The sequence below is a fragment of the Zalophus californianus genome, chromosome 9 (genome assembly GCF_009762305.2).
Source record: "Zalophus californianus isolate mZalCal1 chromosome 9, mZalCal1.pri.v2, whole genome shotgun sequence".
Lineage (NCBI taxonomy): Eukaryota > Metazoa > Chordata > Mammalia > Carnivora > Otariidae > Zalophus > Zalophus californianus.
The window spans coordinates 58,227,035-58,241,934 of record NC_045603.1 but is presented as its reverse complement, the minus strand read 5'-3'; the positions used below and the strand labels follow the sequence as shown (position 1 = coordinate 58,241,934).

Below are 14,900 nucleotides of genomic sequence, written 5' to 3'. Positions count from 1 at the left end.
AAACTAGAGGACATGGCACAAATTCTCCCATCCTGAAGGTCCCTACTCTTTCCCAACCTTTCCCAGTTCAGGATATATAAGGGAGGAGGTACTGATCTACATATTAAATGCAAGACGAGACATAATTCAGTACATTGTTGTACCTGTAGAGACAAAGATGGAACAAATTAAGGGTCATTAATCACAAGAATTAAACAAATGTATGTCTGTTACTTCTCAAACAGCTGGCCTCGGACACTAACACATACAAGAGGCTTGCCTCTTCCGGAGAAAGGCAGATACCACTGCATACGGGTACACTGTCACCGACGTCTGCAAATACGACCCTTTTTTTAAAAGTTTTATTTATTTAAGTAATCTCTACTCCCCATGTGGGGCTCGAACTCACAAGCCAAGATCAAGAGTCATAGGTTCTGAGCTCCCCAGGTGCCCCACAAATACTACTCTCTTGAAATGCGGCTTTACTGGCCCAGCGTGCTGTGGTCCACTGGCTGCAGCAGTACAGTCGTCTGCCCGACAGCCATTTCCCCTCTTGCCGACAAACAGAATCCCAGAGCATTCCTGGTGGCAGTGTGCTGGCCCCAGGGCGCTCATCACGATCCTCTCTGCTGGATACTCTTTCCCAGCCTCCCCTGTAACTTGGGGTGGCTCTGTGTAGCCCCAGCTTTAGTCAGTAAGATGTAAGAAGTCAGTTGGGGACTGGAGTGTCAACAGAAGAAAGCCCTCACTGCCTCCTTCCTTTCCGGTTGGGTCACTGTAGGAAGGATGTGATGGCTGGAGCTGAAGCAGCCTTCTTTAAGGCCATGAGGTGACTAACATAAGGAGGAAAAGCTAACGTGATTAAGGAATACATATTTTAAAACTTAGGATCATGTGGCATATACATACAATGAAATATTATTTAGCCATTAAAAAAAAGGAAAACTTGCCATTTGCAACAATATGGATGGACCTCTAGGGCATTATGCTAAATGAAGTAAGTCAGAGAAAGGCAAATAATGGGGAGCCTGGGTGGCTCAGTCGTTAAGCATCTGACTTCATCTCGGGTCATGATCCCAGGGTCCTGGGATCGAGCCCCGCATCGGGCTCCCTGCTCCATGAGAAGCCTGCTTCTCCCTCTCCTACTCCCCCTGCTTGTGTTTCCTCTCTCGCTGTGTCTCTCTCTGTCAAATAAATAAAATAAAATAAAATAAAGGCAAATACTGTATGACCTCACTTAACTGTAAAAACAAAACACTTTGGGCGCCTGGGTGGCTCAGTTGGTTAAGCATCTACCTTTGGCTCGGGTCATGATCCTGGAGTCCCAGGATCGAGTCCCGCATCGGGCTCCCTGCTCGGCGGGGCGTCTGCTTCTCCCTCTGATCCCCTTCCCTCTCATGCTCTCTATCTCTCATTCTCTCTCTCTCAAATAAATAAATAAAATCTTTAAAAAAAATGAAAACAAAAAATAAAAACAAAACACTGAGCTCACAGATTCAGAAAACAGAATGGTTGTGGGGGGAGGGGAGGGACAGCTCCGACTGTAGGACAAATAGGCAAAGAGGGTCAAAAGGAACCAACTTCCAGGGGTAAAATGAGTAAGTCCTGGAGCTGCGACATACCTGTGCATGGGGACGATCGTTGATAATACTGTAGTGCATATCTGAAAGTTGCTAAGATTAGAGATAAGTTTTCATCATAAGAAAAAATTTTTTTCTAACTATGTGGGGTGATGGACGTTAATTAAACTCATTGTGGTGATTACCTCACAATGTATAAAAATACAGAACCATGTTACACACCTAAAACTAATGTTACATGCCCATTATACTGCAATAGAAAGAAGAAAAAGGATTAAAAATCTAGGATCAGGCAAATAGAGTGATTATATACACAAAACCGAACATAAGAAAGGTACAAAGAATAAAGGGGAGCTAAGAGAGCATCTGAGGGGCCTTATATCACCTCTGCAAACCTATGTCTACCTAACACTTCCAACCCACTCTACCCCTTAAAATGCTTCACCTTTATTTACACAAAGCTCACTCCAGCCTCCTCCGAAATCTGGCTCACCTCCCAAGAGACCTCACTCACCTGGAGCACCCTCAAGGGGAGACTGCTCCTTTCCGTGAACCCCATATTCTTATACTGGGAGGTGGGGTCCACATTCTCCTTGCACCCCAATGCTGCTTCCCCACTGTTATTCTCAGAGCTGTAAAAATCTCAGCTCCTTTGGAGTTGATGCCAATCTGATACACTGTCTCTACCTTCTCTCATCTCGGTCATTCACTAAATACATGGGCACTCAATAGTTACTGAAGGGTATGGCACCCTGAATACTGCTGCCGTCCTGGCGTCTTCAGTGTATAATGTAGGTTATTCCATAATTGACATCATAGTTCCTCACTGTGGTGGACAATGTAGGTTCCCTCCCCATTGTCCTTTCTACTCCTCCCCATTTGGACTGACTCTAATAAACCTCCAATGGCCGACAAACCCTGACTGGCCTGTCAGAGTAACACCATCCTCCTTGTCACAGGGGCGGGCAAATCCCCATGCCTAAGCCAAACAGGGCACGTTATTTCCCTAGTCATGGTGATTAATTCAAGGGTTGATGGGCATTTTTCTAAGTCAGTCTAGTCAGAGTGAAGTTCAGGAACTGATTCCAATGGTGAAGAAAAGCTCACTCTGCTGTGCCTGGCTGGCTCAGTCAGTAGAGCATGAGACTCCTAATCTCAGGGTCATGAGTTCAAGCCCCATGTTGGACGTAAAGCCTATTTAAAAATACTAATAATAAATATTTCCAAATTAAAAAAGAAAAGCTCCCTCTCTTCCTCTTGTGGTATAAGGATGTGATACCTGTGCAGCTAAGCCAGATATGGGGAATCCAAGTAAGACGCTAACAAATGGAGGACAGTGACAAGAAAATTAGAAAATCCCTTTGCGATGTCATGAAATTTCTGGATCAAAATGAACTTGAATCCCACCCTACCTCTTGACTTTTCAATTACATAAGCCAATAAATCCTCTTTATTGGTTAGTGAGTTTTAGTCAGATTTTTGCTATTTGCAATTGAAAAAGCCCTAAGGAACATTCTCCTCAGATCCAATAACCTTCACCTCCTTACTCTTTCAATCATTCACTCTCACGGCCACTCAGCCTAGTTCCTATATCCTTTGAAATTTTAATCTCAAATGCACTATTTTCTCCAACTATCTTACTTCTTCAACCTTGAGACCCAAGCCTGTTGGTGACTTTCTATAGTCTCTCAATCTAATAGGCCACTTTTTTTTTTTTTGAGGTAAGCTCTACACCCAATGTAGGGCTTGAACTCACAACCTGAGATCAAGGGTCGCACGCTCTGTGCGTGGCAACAACCTGAGAAAAGGGAACATGACCTGAGCCAGCCAGATGCCCCAATAGGCCACTTTTATACTCATTTCTCTATGTGGCCCAGACCACAAACCCTCTTGGATTCAGACTCTCAATCACTTCCATGGTCATCCATCATCCCTACTCCACAACACTGCTCTAGCTCAGTCATCCAAGCAGCTGAGTACTGCTGGAGGGAGGAAATCACTCCCTCGTGGGTTGATACCATTACAAGCTCGATCTCCCACAGCAACCACCCTCCATGCTGCTCAGCAAGTTCATGCAGGGAGCACAGAGCAGGCACTCAGGAAATGTCAAATGAATATCTGTAACGGGGTCCCCAGTAAGCCGTCTCCTGCTTTTTGTAACACCTGTTTCAAACCTTCACGACTTTCTCAAGCCACCTCCTCCTCTTTCTTCTTTTAGCAAATCAATCACCTCATGTTCTACTACAGGGTAAAAATACCTGGGAACTCTCTTGATCTCCTGAATCCCGAATCTATCTCCTCATAAGTAACTTACTAGTGTCAGTGTCCAACCTTGGCCCTTCCCTTTTATCCAGATAGCCATTCATTCTCCAGATATTTGACTGCCCAGTACATGCCAGGCACTGTACTCTGCTTGGCCCTAGAAAGAGTGTGTGTTGGCAGGGAGAGGGGGCAGACAGAAAAGACATGGCAACAACCTGAGAAAAGGGAACATGAAGATCTGAAAGCCAGCAGATGTGGCTAGTATAGAGGTGTGGCTGGGACAAGCAGTCAGTGTTTGAAGCTGCTGGGGTTTGTGGGCCAACTAAAGATTTAGTCTTTATCAAAACACATGGAAGGATTTTAGGTAGGGAGATGACATGATCAAATGCACATTTGGAAAGGATCACTCCTCTTATTAAAGCTGCAGTTACCTATGTTAGTTTCTCTGTCCTTTCTGTAGCTAAAAATATTCCAAATAGATTCCCAGGCCCTAACACAGACCTAGAGGCAGAATCTTTGAGGGCAGAGTCTGGAAGTTTGTCTGTTTACAAAGCTCCCAGGAGATTCTGAAGAACAGCTAAGTCTGAGAACCACTGTTTTAGAGCATTAAAAAAATGAAGCTAGCGTACTTACCATAAAATTTATTTTTCTGCTTGTATCTTGCGTCTAGTGTGAGCTTATAAAAATGTGACTTGGGGCACCTGGGTGGCTCAGTCAGTTAAGCGTCTGTCTTCTGCTCAGGCCAGGATCCCAGGGTTCTGGGATCGAGTCCCACATCCAGTTACCTGCTCAGCGGGGAGTCTGCTTCTCCCTCTGCCCCTCCCCCCTCGCTTTTGCTCTCTTTCAAATAAATAAAATCTTTTTAAAAAATGGGACTTTATAAACTACCCATGTATCATAAAACATCCTTATTATCCTCCTTCTTTCTATTACGGGTTACCATGAATACCACTTCCTGGTCAAAATGCCAAAGGACTGAAGACATTTTTCCTAACAAATTCTCTATTTACTTAGGAAATAGTGTTCTCTCGTCCTAAACTATTATGCACCTTAACACATTAGCTAGTGTTTAAAGAGCTAGTTAAGCTCTATAGGGTGAACCCACAGTTATAGTTAAGCTCTATTGGGTGAACCCACAATTATTTAAGTAACTGCAGATCTATAGTGCCGTGAAATTCCTAAAGTTGTTCTACTAGTTTTTTTGTTTGTTTTGTTTTTTAAGAGAAAGAAAGTGCATGCACAGGCATGCAGGGGGGAGGGGCAGAGGGAGAGAGAGAACGTTAAGCAGGCCCCGAGCCCAGAGTGGAGCCCACATGAGATCATGACCTGAGTCAAAATCAAGAGTCAGATGCTCAACGGATGCTCAACCGACTGAGTTACCCAGGCGTCCCTGTTCCTAGGTTTTTTAATGTGTATTTTTCTTTTACTTTTAAAGACGTGCCCTTTCTAATTATTTTATGTTGAGACTAATATTAGAATATGCAATCCCTAAAAACATACAACTCACATGCTATGCGGGGAGAGAAGAGAGAGGCATTTGCCACAGAAAATCCACATACATGTTGTAGAAATCACCTATGCCCGGTTAAGATCATGTTCAGTACAGTTTGCATTATTTATGATTAAAAGACAAGAATAGTACAAAAAATGAAGGCCATTCCTCCAATCTGTTTGCCAAGAGGCTTCATATTTTCTCTTTGCACTACTTCTTTATAAAGCAGACAAAAATGCTAGAAAGTCAGATGATGCCATAACCGCTTCTACTTGACAAAGTGCCAAAAGAGGGCTACAGCTAGACCAAGGGGAAGAGGAAAAAAAAATTAGATAAACCACATTTTCCAAATCAACTACTGCTGACATGATGAAAGACGCAAAAAGGCATTGGTGATACAGCTCTTTCCCAGCCTTGTAACCAAACACTTATGAGAAACGTATTTCTTCTTGCTGCACTTCTTCACGCCCAGTGATCCTTTATGGGTATAAAATGGGGAAATACCAACTACTTCATATATTGGGAAGAGCGAAGGAAATTTATTTCACAAACACTGACATACTACTTAACTCTGTGCCAGGCCCATTCTATTTTACAAATACTAACACATCTCTTCCTCCCAACAGCCTTATGAGCTAGGTACTATTATCCTTATTTTACAGATGGGGGAACTGAGGCACACAGAGGTAACTACATTTGCCAGAGGTTACCAGCAGATACCTGGTAGAACCTGGGTTCCAATCTAAACTGAGTGGTGTGAGCCCATTCTCTTAAGTTCCCTTTGCTGCCTGAGATAATTTAGCCCCTCAAGCGGTAAGGGCTCGGTGGAGGCCTCCGGGGATAGCTGCTAACATTTTTACTCTTCCGAGCAGCTTGCCCCAACCAGCAAACATCACTTACTGCCCATAAAGTTTATTTATACCTCACCCTCCCGACCTTGCGTGGGCTTTCTACTCTGAACCTCTCTGCCTGCACGCCCAGGTAGCCCCAGCCTCCAGCCCCAGGGGCATGGCCAGGGCGCTTACTGAACCAGGGCCTTCCCTCCCAGCACAGGGGGGGACCTCTGATAATGGTTTGGGGAATGAGGTGTCCAATGCTGGCAGAGATGTCACAGACTGAAAGGGCTGGACGGTCAAGCCTCCATTCCAGGCGGACCCGCGAGGTCCCGGCTGCAGTATGGAGAAACTTCAACTTGGGAGAAACTGGGGCAGGTGACCATGCTTAATTCCAAATCTTAACATTTACTTCAACTACCAGCTCATTGAAAAAAGAAGATAAGAAAAAGAAAAACCTTGGAGTTACTGTTCCAAGTCACACAGCAACTCAGTGGCCTCTGCCCTTACTACCAAACCGCGAGGCTAAGCTAAGCCGACCGCACCACTGTCTCCGGGGCAGTGAGCGCTTGCCACGGCGCCTCCCATCCGGCCGGCGGCAGCTTTGCCCTTCCCCCTGGTTCGGCGTTCTCCCACCAGCCGATCCCGGAACATACCCCAGCCCACGCTAAACGGGGAACGCACGGCTGGGCAAGGGAGACATCCGGGGGGGACCCCCCGCACGGTTTTAGGGTCAGGGGAGGGGACTGTAAATTGCTCATTGCCTTTTAGTTCCGGGACAAGAGGAGCGCCAAAACAGCCTGAGTCACCAACTACCGCCACCTGCCGGAAGCCACTGCTTGGGCGTCCTCTTCCAGCTAGAGAGCCGCGTTTCCCGTGAGCCCGCGGGCGCTCGAGGACTACGACTCCCGGCATGCTTCGAGGCCGCTGGAGTTAACCCTTCGGGGCCCGCAGCCTCCTCCCAGTGCCCCGCCTCCGCCCTTACCTGGACCCCGCAGGGTAAGTTTTTGGGAGCTGGGGAGGGACTCTTTCCTTTATTTAAGCTTGATTTAAGGTGTGCGTGCGTGCGTGCGTGTGCGCGCGCGCGCGTGTGTGTGATGTATTCTGGGAGGGTGGAATGATTCTGATTTTTCTAAAATGGGACAATGTTCAGTGATGAGATTCAGACGCATTTTTTGCAAGTGGGAGACAGATTCAGCTCTCTGAACTCCAGGGTCTAAGTGTAATCACTATTCTCTTCCTCAGAACGCTGCCTAAATCCTTTTCCTTCCTTATCCCTAGAGCAAAATAGCCAGCAACCTCTATCCTCTCCCAACCCACCTCTGACTTAGACCCTACCCTGGTGTCCCCATCAAGGTTTGGGACCTGGCACCAGTGTCAGGGTTTTTATTATTCTCTGGTTAGGGGTTAAGTACCCGGAGAGCCCATAGGACCTCGCACATCCTTTTTATTAGAGACTTTAGAATTTAGGCCCTTTGCCTCTCAGGGCCTGCCCTTCCCCTCAGGTGCCACCACAGAGTGAGTCCCTGCAAGTTCAGCAGGCACCCTGCCTTTGTCGGACTTGAATGACCGTGGGCTTGTGGAAAAGGGTTCCTTCCTTGGGAGTATGGGTGGTGGGTGTTAAACTTGATCCTTGCCCCCACCCTCACCCTTAATACAATACTGGGAACAGGAGACAATGGGGGATGTCACACTCCTCTTTCTGTTACTATTCTTTATCTGTATTGTGCACAATTCCAGCTCTGGGCTGGGAGGGAGGGAGGGCGACAGGGACTGTAAGATTTGGGGATTATTAGCCTGTGGGTCAACCACCCCTGCTTCTCAACCGTGGTCAGAGCGGAGTGGAGGACCTGCTTGTTTTTTTCACCTTTCACTGCTCCCAGACCCCACTGTTTTTTTAAGATTTTATTTTTGAGTAGTCTGCACACCCAATGTGGGGCCCGAACCCACAACCCGGAGAGATCAGGAGTTGCATGTTCTCCTGACTGAGCCAGCCAGGTGCCCCTCCCAGACCCCACTTTAACAATCCTACCTCACAAGGCCCCCCTCCCTGCCTCAGCCTTTAAGAATCTAAAGCTGCTAGGAAAGGGGCAACTCTGTGTCGGGGGTTGAGGCCTGAAGCACCTGGGTCCTCTTCTTTGCTTCACCCCCCTGTGTCAGTGTCTGTCACCAGCAAGCATCCTATCCTTACCCCGGACATTAACTCCCTCATTCTGGGCAGTCTCTGGCTTCCTTCCCCTGCCCCCAAAGGGGCCATTGTTCTGGCCAGCATTTGGGGCCGAGTGAACAGAAGAGAGAAGACCTTGGGGCAGGAGTCCTGAACCATAGGAGTCCAGGGCAGGCCAGCATATCTCTCCTCTATCTCACCCTCCCCACCGCCAACTGGCTCCCTGCCCCTGCCCCCGCCCCTTGACATCCCAGACTCCCTGGCTATTTAAACAGAGATGGGTGCCCCCATCGGCACACTGTCCTTTGGCCACCGGACATCATGCCTCCCAAGAAGGATGTTCCCATGAAGAAACCAGCAGGACCCTCTGTTGCCAAGCCTGCTGCCAAACCAGCAGCAGGGGCCCCTCCAGCCAAGACCAAGGCTGAGCCAGCTCCAGCTGCCCCCCCTGCCCCTCAGAAAACCCAGGAGCCCCCCATCGATCTCTCCAAAGTGGTGGTGAGTCCCGGGAGAGTGAGGAAAGAACTTGGAAGGGATGATACAGGGTGGGAAACAGCCTAGGGGATTTGGGGGTATCTAGAAGACAGGGAATCAGGGAGCACTGGACAGGTATTAGAGATTTCTCTTAGTCCCCCCCTTTGGAGGCATCCAGGCTTATGACTCTGCTGTTCTTTTTTGTTCTCGCCCTCTGACCTATAACGTGTGTGGGTACGTACACACATTCTCACTGACCCCCTGCTGGAGGCAGGGACCCGTGAGATGGGGAACATCTGGGTTCTGAGGACAGTTTCAAGGTGAAGAGAGGGCACTGGTGCCTGTTCCTGGCTGACAGTTCAATTCTAAAAGCCACAGCCCTGAACCCCAGGAGGGAAGGCTGAAGAGGACAGACTTGTTAGACAATCACAGCTGGGGGCCAGGGGTAAATTTAGCCTTTGTTCAGTCCCCAGTTATGTGAGGGATGCAGAGCTCAGGGCACTGGAGGGAGGGAAACAGGTGGCATGGGATTAACCCTGTTCCCAGGAAGCCCTCCCCCCCATAATTCCTCCTCTTGGGATTCTCCCAAGGTCCAGAGCTGGGAATGGGACTGAGGTAGCTGGGCTCCCCGCCTGGTCTCGTTGGGCCCCTCCCCAGAAGTGGCTGCCAGTTGGTTGGGAGGAGTGCTGGAGAGAGATTGAATGAGCCCTGTCATCCCTCCTCACCTGCTCTTTTCTTCCACAGATCGAGTTTAACAAGGACCAGCTGGAGGGTGAGGAGAAGCTGGTCCCTTAAGCTCCACCGTCTAGTCCCCAGCCCCTGGTCAGATCCTCTTTCTATTCCCCTGACCCCAGTCCCAACCTTGAAAACTTCCGTGCTAGTGGTCTCTGTGTCCCCTATTCTGCCCAGCTCTAGCACATAGTTTCTGAACCTCCATTCTGTCAGGGGTGGGGGAGGGGTGGTGATGGGAACCCCGAGTCCCAACCCTGACCTCTTCTTATACTTCAGAGTTCAAGGAGGCCTTTGAGCTGTTTGATCGAGTAGGGGATGGCAAGATCCTGTACGGTCAGTGTGGGGACGTGATGAGGGCCCTGGGCCAGAACCCCACCAACGCCGAGGTGCTCAGGGTCCTGGGGAACCCCAAGAGTGATGGTGAGGGGGACGCCTGGAACAGTGCGGGTTTTCGGGGTGGTGGTGGAACCGAGGAATGCTGGCAAGGTGACAGAGGATGCTGGGGTGGGTCTCAGGACTTCAAAAACTGTCAGACTCCGGGTAGAAAAACGAACTGAATGTTGAACAGGATGAAAGCCTTTGTGGTAGGGATGGGAGCTGGGAGCAAGGTGACTCTACAGTGACCTCTCCCTCTCCTTTCTAACCTCTAGAGCTGAAGTCCCGGCGTGTGGACTTTGAGACTTTCCTGCCCATGCTCCAGGCCGTAGCCAAAAACCGGGACCAAGGCACATATGAGGACTACCTGGAGGGGCTTCGGGTGTTTGACAAAGAGGGGAACGGCAAAGTCATGGGAGCAGAGCTCAGACATGTCCTCACCACCCTGGGTGAGGCAGGGACCAGACCTCCTGTGGGTTGGAGAGGAGGGAGTGGACCAAGAAGGTTAGCCAAGTAGGCAGAGCCAGGGAAGGATTATCGGCCCATAGGTCATGGGCAGGAGACTGAGAAAGTCAGAGCCATGGGGGGAGAATCTGAAGGGCTTCTTCCTGCAGGAGGTGAAGTGAGGGTACATGCAGATGCCTCCCGAAGGACAGAGGAAAGGGGATGAGGTGGAAAACCTGATGTTCTGTGGTGGAAGAGATGCTTGTGCTCCGTGATCTGGTAGCCCCTTAACCCTCTGGAATTCACTTTCCCTCTGTCAAAGCTTTCACCAGGTGCTAATGCAGATGAAACGGGAAGCAAGATGCAGGGACACATTCGAACTGTTACCATTACAAGGAGAGGATCCCTTTGGGGTTCTGTTGCTATGAGCAAGTTTCCAAGGGTGGGAGAAGAGAAGGTACCACCCAGAAGAGAAAGGCCTGGTTGGGGAGGAGGGAGGAAGGGAGGGAGGGAGGGAGGGCAGGGACTAAAATGCTATGTCTGGGGCTCAGGAGAGAAGATGACTGAAGAGGAGGTGGAGACTGTTCTGGCAGGACACGAGGACAGCAATGGCTGCATCAACTATGAAGGTGAGGGGCCGAGCGAGCAGAAGGGACAGGGGAGGAGGGGAGGCAGAAGGCTCGCGGTGTGTGGGTGGGGACACCCCGGGGCCTGGATTGTCTAAAATCAGATGGATTATCGAAGGGCCTGCTTCTGAACCTCTCTTGCCTCCTCTCTGCAGCCTTCCTGAAGCACATCCTAAGCGTCTGAGCTCTCCAGGTAGGGCTCCCCACACCCCACCTGGAGGGGCAAGTTTCCTTTCCTTCCCGCAGCCAGGGCAGAAAAGCAGGGAAGTGCGTTTTCGTGTCCTGCTGCGCGCGAGCGACAGGCCTTGGCAGCTTTCGTCTTTTTCCACAGATGCGGCGGGGTCGGACACTGCCCCCCTTCCCCGGCAGGCGGAAGCACGTTCCTGCCACTAGGAGGCCAACTATTGTTTTAAAATAAAGAGACGGTTCCTCCCTAGGCGTCCGACTGTTGCTTTCTTCAGTCGTGGGACCGGGGGCGGCGGGAGGGCGGGCAGGGTGGGCTCTTCCCTCTCCCCAGTCCGATATCGTCTGATCTTCCCGCTGCACGGAGGAGCAGCTTCCCCGCGCCCAGCTCGACCCGCTTCTGCGGTTTCCTACCCTCAAGGTAGGGCTATGCGGGAGGAAGCAGCAGCGGGCCCCGCCCACCTCATTACTAATGTAGCAATATTATCTGCATAAAGCCAGGCCTGGACTCCTATTGGCTGGATCAGCTGAGGGTGACGTCATTGGGACGTACTAAGGCTAGGGTTGGGCCGGGAACCGGAGCCATTACTGCAGGAAAAGGTCCCGCGGAGCGGAGCCGTCAAGATGGTGGGGCCCGGGACCTGGAACGATGAGCGGGATTTGGGGCGAGAGGCGGGAAATCGGGGGTAGGGGTTTGCAAAGGGAACCTGAGGGCCTGGAAGGTCGGGGGTGGGGTTGGAAAGTTTAGGAGTCCTGTCCTGTCGGGAAACGAGTCTCCAGCACGGAACAGGAGTTTGTGGTTCAGTTTGTGGGACTGGGATAGAAGCTTGGGGGATTGGGGTTCAGATGCTGACTGCTCCCCTCTTCTCTGAGCAGTGTGACTTCACCGAGGACCAGACTGCAGGTAAGTAATCTCTGACCCCTACTGAGGTCATGTTTAGGGAGAGGGACCCCCGCCTCTAGCACCCACCTCCTAACCCCAACCTGTCATCTCTTCAGCACCCCCAGGGAAGTACTTCCTGGATTCCCTTCTCCCTCTTTCTGGATCCTCCATTTTCTTTTCTCACTCTTTCTTCCTCCCTCCCCTTCCACTCTAGATCCGAGCCCCAAGCCCCGCGTGAGTTTTAGGTGGTGTGGGTATGTGAAACAACTTGGTCACCTAATGCCTGCTGTGTGTGCGGTGTGGGGAGGGTGTATTAAGTTGCCTGTGCTCCTGTCCTTTAATCAGCTTCTGCCTCTTTTCTCCTCCTGCGATAACAGCCCCCGCCCCAGCTTGGAATTGTTAAGATTGTAAAAAGCAGTGACCTGGAATTTTGAGGAAATGGGGACAGGGGGATTTGCTGAGGATACTTCATAGCTGTACCCTCTGAAGGTCTCTTTCTGTACAGGAGGGGTGGGAAGTGGCAGGCTGGGATGACCCCAGTCCCAGGCTGCTGCTCCCACTTCCTTATAAGGACAGGACCCAGACAGGGCGGTGGCAAATTCCTGCCCTGAGCCGAGTAGTGAGGAGGCTGGGCAGGCTTGCTGTAGGCAGAGGGGCCTGTGAATGGATGTGACCGTTCTGCCCAGGGGGGAGGAAGGCTGTGTCATTATGTGGGACACCTGTATTGGGAGACAGGGACACTAGGCCCCTCTTAGTGGACTTGGGTGTACAGCGGTACAAATACCTGGTTGCCTCAGCATGATCAAAGTTGGGCAGAAGGGGTTGTGAGGGCGGGTATGGGTTAACCCCCAACTGCTCAGTGCTGATGTGTATCTGAATCTTCAGAGTTCAAGGAGGCCTTTCAGCTGTTTGACCGGACAGGGGATGGCAAGATCCTGTACAGCCAGTGTGGGGACGTGATGAGGGCCCTGGGCCAGAACCCCACCAACGCCGAGGTGCTCAAGGTCCTGGGGAATCCCAAGAGCGATGGTGAGGGTCCTCACGAACAATTTCTCAGTGTGGTAATGGGCCTACAGTTGTTCAGCTGAGAGCTTCCCTTTATCTTCATAGACCAGAACTCAAGCAGGTTTGTCTCAACTAGCAAATCCCACAGATCTCTCCTGCTTTGAGTGGGAGCCACCTGCTCACTTGTGGTCCCTGTAATCTCAGTCCTGAGAACCTGTGTGACTTTCCTTCCACCTTCTTTATGGCAGAGATGAATGTGAAGGTGCTGGACTTTGAACACTTCCTGCCCATGCTGCAGACTGTGGCCAAGAACAAGGACCAGGGCACCTACGAGGACTACGTCGAAGGCCTTCGGGTGTTTGACAAGGAAGGGAATGGCACGGTCATGGGTGCTGAAATCCGGCATGTTCTTGTCACCCTGGGTAAGGCTCTGCCCTTGCTCCTTGAGTGGAGATGCCACCTGATACACACCTGCCACCCAGTTCCCAAAATGCTTTTTTTTTCTTTCCCTCTGTAGGTGAGAAGATGACGGAGGAAGAAGTAGAGATGCTGGTGGCAGGGCACGAGGACAGCAATGGTTGTATCAACTATGAAGGTGAGGGATGAACTGGGGCTCTCCTGAAGCAAGTTGTGCAGGCAGGTCATGCCCGGCGTTTAGGCCTCTCCCTGTCCCTGGCTCCAAAAAGAGCCAGAAGGCAAGGAGCAGGGCCCAGCCCAGCCCAGGAGTGGGAGGCCATGGGAATAGGAAAGGAAGGGGTACTGTGTGTGGTGGTGGTGGTGGGGGGGAGTCAAATCAGGGAATGTCTGTTCCCCCACTGCCTGACACCTTCACCCCATGTCTGTGTCTGGTCTTCACCATGAATGTCTCTTCCTTCCTGCAGCATTTGTGAGGCATATCCTGTCGGGGTGACGGGCCCATGGGGCGGGTACGGCTCCTCCCAGCCTCCCCTTCTCTGGTTGCCCCCTCCCCAGTGTTTTTCTGCCCAAGCTCTGCCCTCTAGCCCTTGCCCTTCCCCTACTACCATCTGACTTCCTCCTGGCATGTTTCTGCATGGAGCTGACCGGGGAGGGCAGGGGAGGGGTTCCTCAAAGAGGAAGACAGCCTGGGGGTGTGGTACCTCCTTTTCTCCTAGAATGGGCTCTGAGGTTTTGCTTATAGGGCCTGGGGTGCTAGCGTCTGGGAACTCGCACCGGCCTGTCCCCGTCTTGCTTCAGGGTGCTCCTTTGGCCCTGGGGATAGGTGGTTGGCATAGGGGGGTTGGTTGCCTGCCCCATCGTGCTGCTATAGCTGATTAGTCCTTTCTTCTTCCTTCTGCTGGGCAGCTTGGAGGTACCCTAACCCAAACCTCTGTCTTCTCCTGCCAATGGCTGACAGTAGCTGTAGGTGTAGTTGAGAACTTCTCTGCCTCCTGCTGTGTTCTTGCTGCTCAGGGTGGGGTGGAGGAGCTAACAGCAGGTGGGAGGGGAGCTGGGGGCCGAGAGAACTGGGCAGACTCAAGGTGGCTCCTCTGCAAAGCCAAGGTTGGTTTCTGCGGGCACGCTCCTGTGCTACCCTTGTGGTCCTATGGTCTCCTGGCCCCTGGTGGACCCCTCCCTGCAGCCCTACTCCCTGGCTCACCCCTCTCTCTCATCCACAGAGCTCGTCCGTATGGTGCTGAATGGCTGAGGACGTTCCTGGTGCGCCTGAGCCCTGTGCCTTCCCCTGTGTGAGACTGCATGTAGCCCTGAAGGCGTCCTAGGTCCTCTTGTCACAGCACCTTTGCCAGCTCGTTTCTCTTGGATGATATTGCTGTCAGCATTCACCAAATAAACTTGCTCTTTGCCCTAAGCATGGTTCTGCTTTCCTTCGTGAGCAGGGTGAAGGG

General features: G+C 51.0%; 2 protein-coding genes and 1 non-coding gene across 6 annotated transcripts; all 3 read left to right on the top strand.

The window, feature by feature from the left end:
- Positions 1–2,674: 2,674 nt before the first annotated feature.
- Positions 2,675–2,747, top strand: TRNAR-CCU. Its single transcript has one exon. It is a non-coding gene; the product is annotated as a tRNA-Arg (tRNA).
- A 4,244-nt stretch (positions 2,748–6,991) lies between these two features.
- MYL6B (myosin light chain 6B) lies at positions 6,992–11,402 on the top strand. The gene is made up of 8 exons (XM_027592540.1): positions 6,992–7,145; positions 8,589–8,811; positions 9,532–9,559; positions 9,796–9,939; positions 10,170–10,343; positions 10,890–10,967; positions 11,120–11,157; positions 11,296–11,402. The coding sequence occupies exons 2-7, from the start codon at positions 8,635–8,637 to the stop codon at positions 11,146–11,148; spliced, it is 630 nt and encodes a 209-aa protein (XP_027448341.1). The 5' UTR covers positions 6,992–7,145; positions 8,589–8,634; the 3' UTR covers positions 11,149–11,157; positions 11,296–11,402.
- Positions 11,403–11,640: 238 nt separating this feature from the next.
- Positions 11,641–14,864, top strand: MYL6 (myosin light chain 6). 4 transcript variants are annotated; one of them, XM_027592544.2, is made up of 7 exons: positions 11,641–11,774; positions 12,024–12,051; positions 12,916–13,059; positions 13,284–13,457; positions 13,553–13,630; positions 13,917–13,961; positions 14,673–14,864. In XM_027592544.2, exons 1-6 carry the CDS (start codon positions 11,772–11,774, stop codon positions 13,943–13,945), a joined length of 456 nt encoding a protein of 151 aa, XP_027448345.1. In that variant the 5' UTR covers positions 11,641–11,771; the 3' UTR covers positions 13,946–13,961; positions 14,673–14,864. The 4 variants fall into 4 exon arrangements, with proteins under 4 accessions (XP_027448345.1, XP_027448344.1, XP_027448343.1 ...); XM_027592543.2 differs by lacking the exon at positions 13,917–13,961; XM_027592542.2 differs by lacking the exon at positions 11,641–11,774 and having other exon boundaries at positions 11,798–12,051.
- Positions 14,865–14,900: the final 36 nt, after the last annotated feature.

Bases quoted from the DNA above. Each gene is read 5' to 3' on its own strand.
- MYL6B (XM_027592540.1), top strand. From the start codon at position 8,635: ATGCCTCCCAAGAAGGATGTTCCCATGAAGAAACCAGCAGGACCCTCT. The intron at 9,940-10,169 runs GTGAGGGGGACG...TCTAACCTCTAG, and splicing joins GGGGAACCCCAAGAGTGATG to AGCTGAAGTCCCGGCGTGTG. The intron at 10,344-10,889 runs GTGAGGCAGGGA...TCTGGGGCTCAG, and splicing joins ACATGTCCTCACCACCCTGG to GAGAGAAGATGACTGAAGAG.
- MYL6 (XM_027592542.2), top strand. From the start codon at position 11,994: ATGCTGACTGCTCCCCTCTTCTCTGAGCAGTGTGACTTCACCGAGGAC. The intron at 13,060-13,283 runs GTGAGGGTCCTC...TCTTTATGGCAG, and splicing joins GGGGAATCCCAAGAGCGATG to AGATGAATGTGAAGGTGCTG. The intron at 13,458-13,552 runs GTAAGGCTCTGC...TTCCCTCTGTAG, and splicing joins GCATGTTCTTGTCACCCTGG to GTGAGAAGATGACGGAGGAA.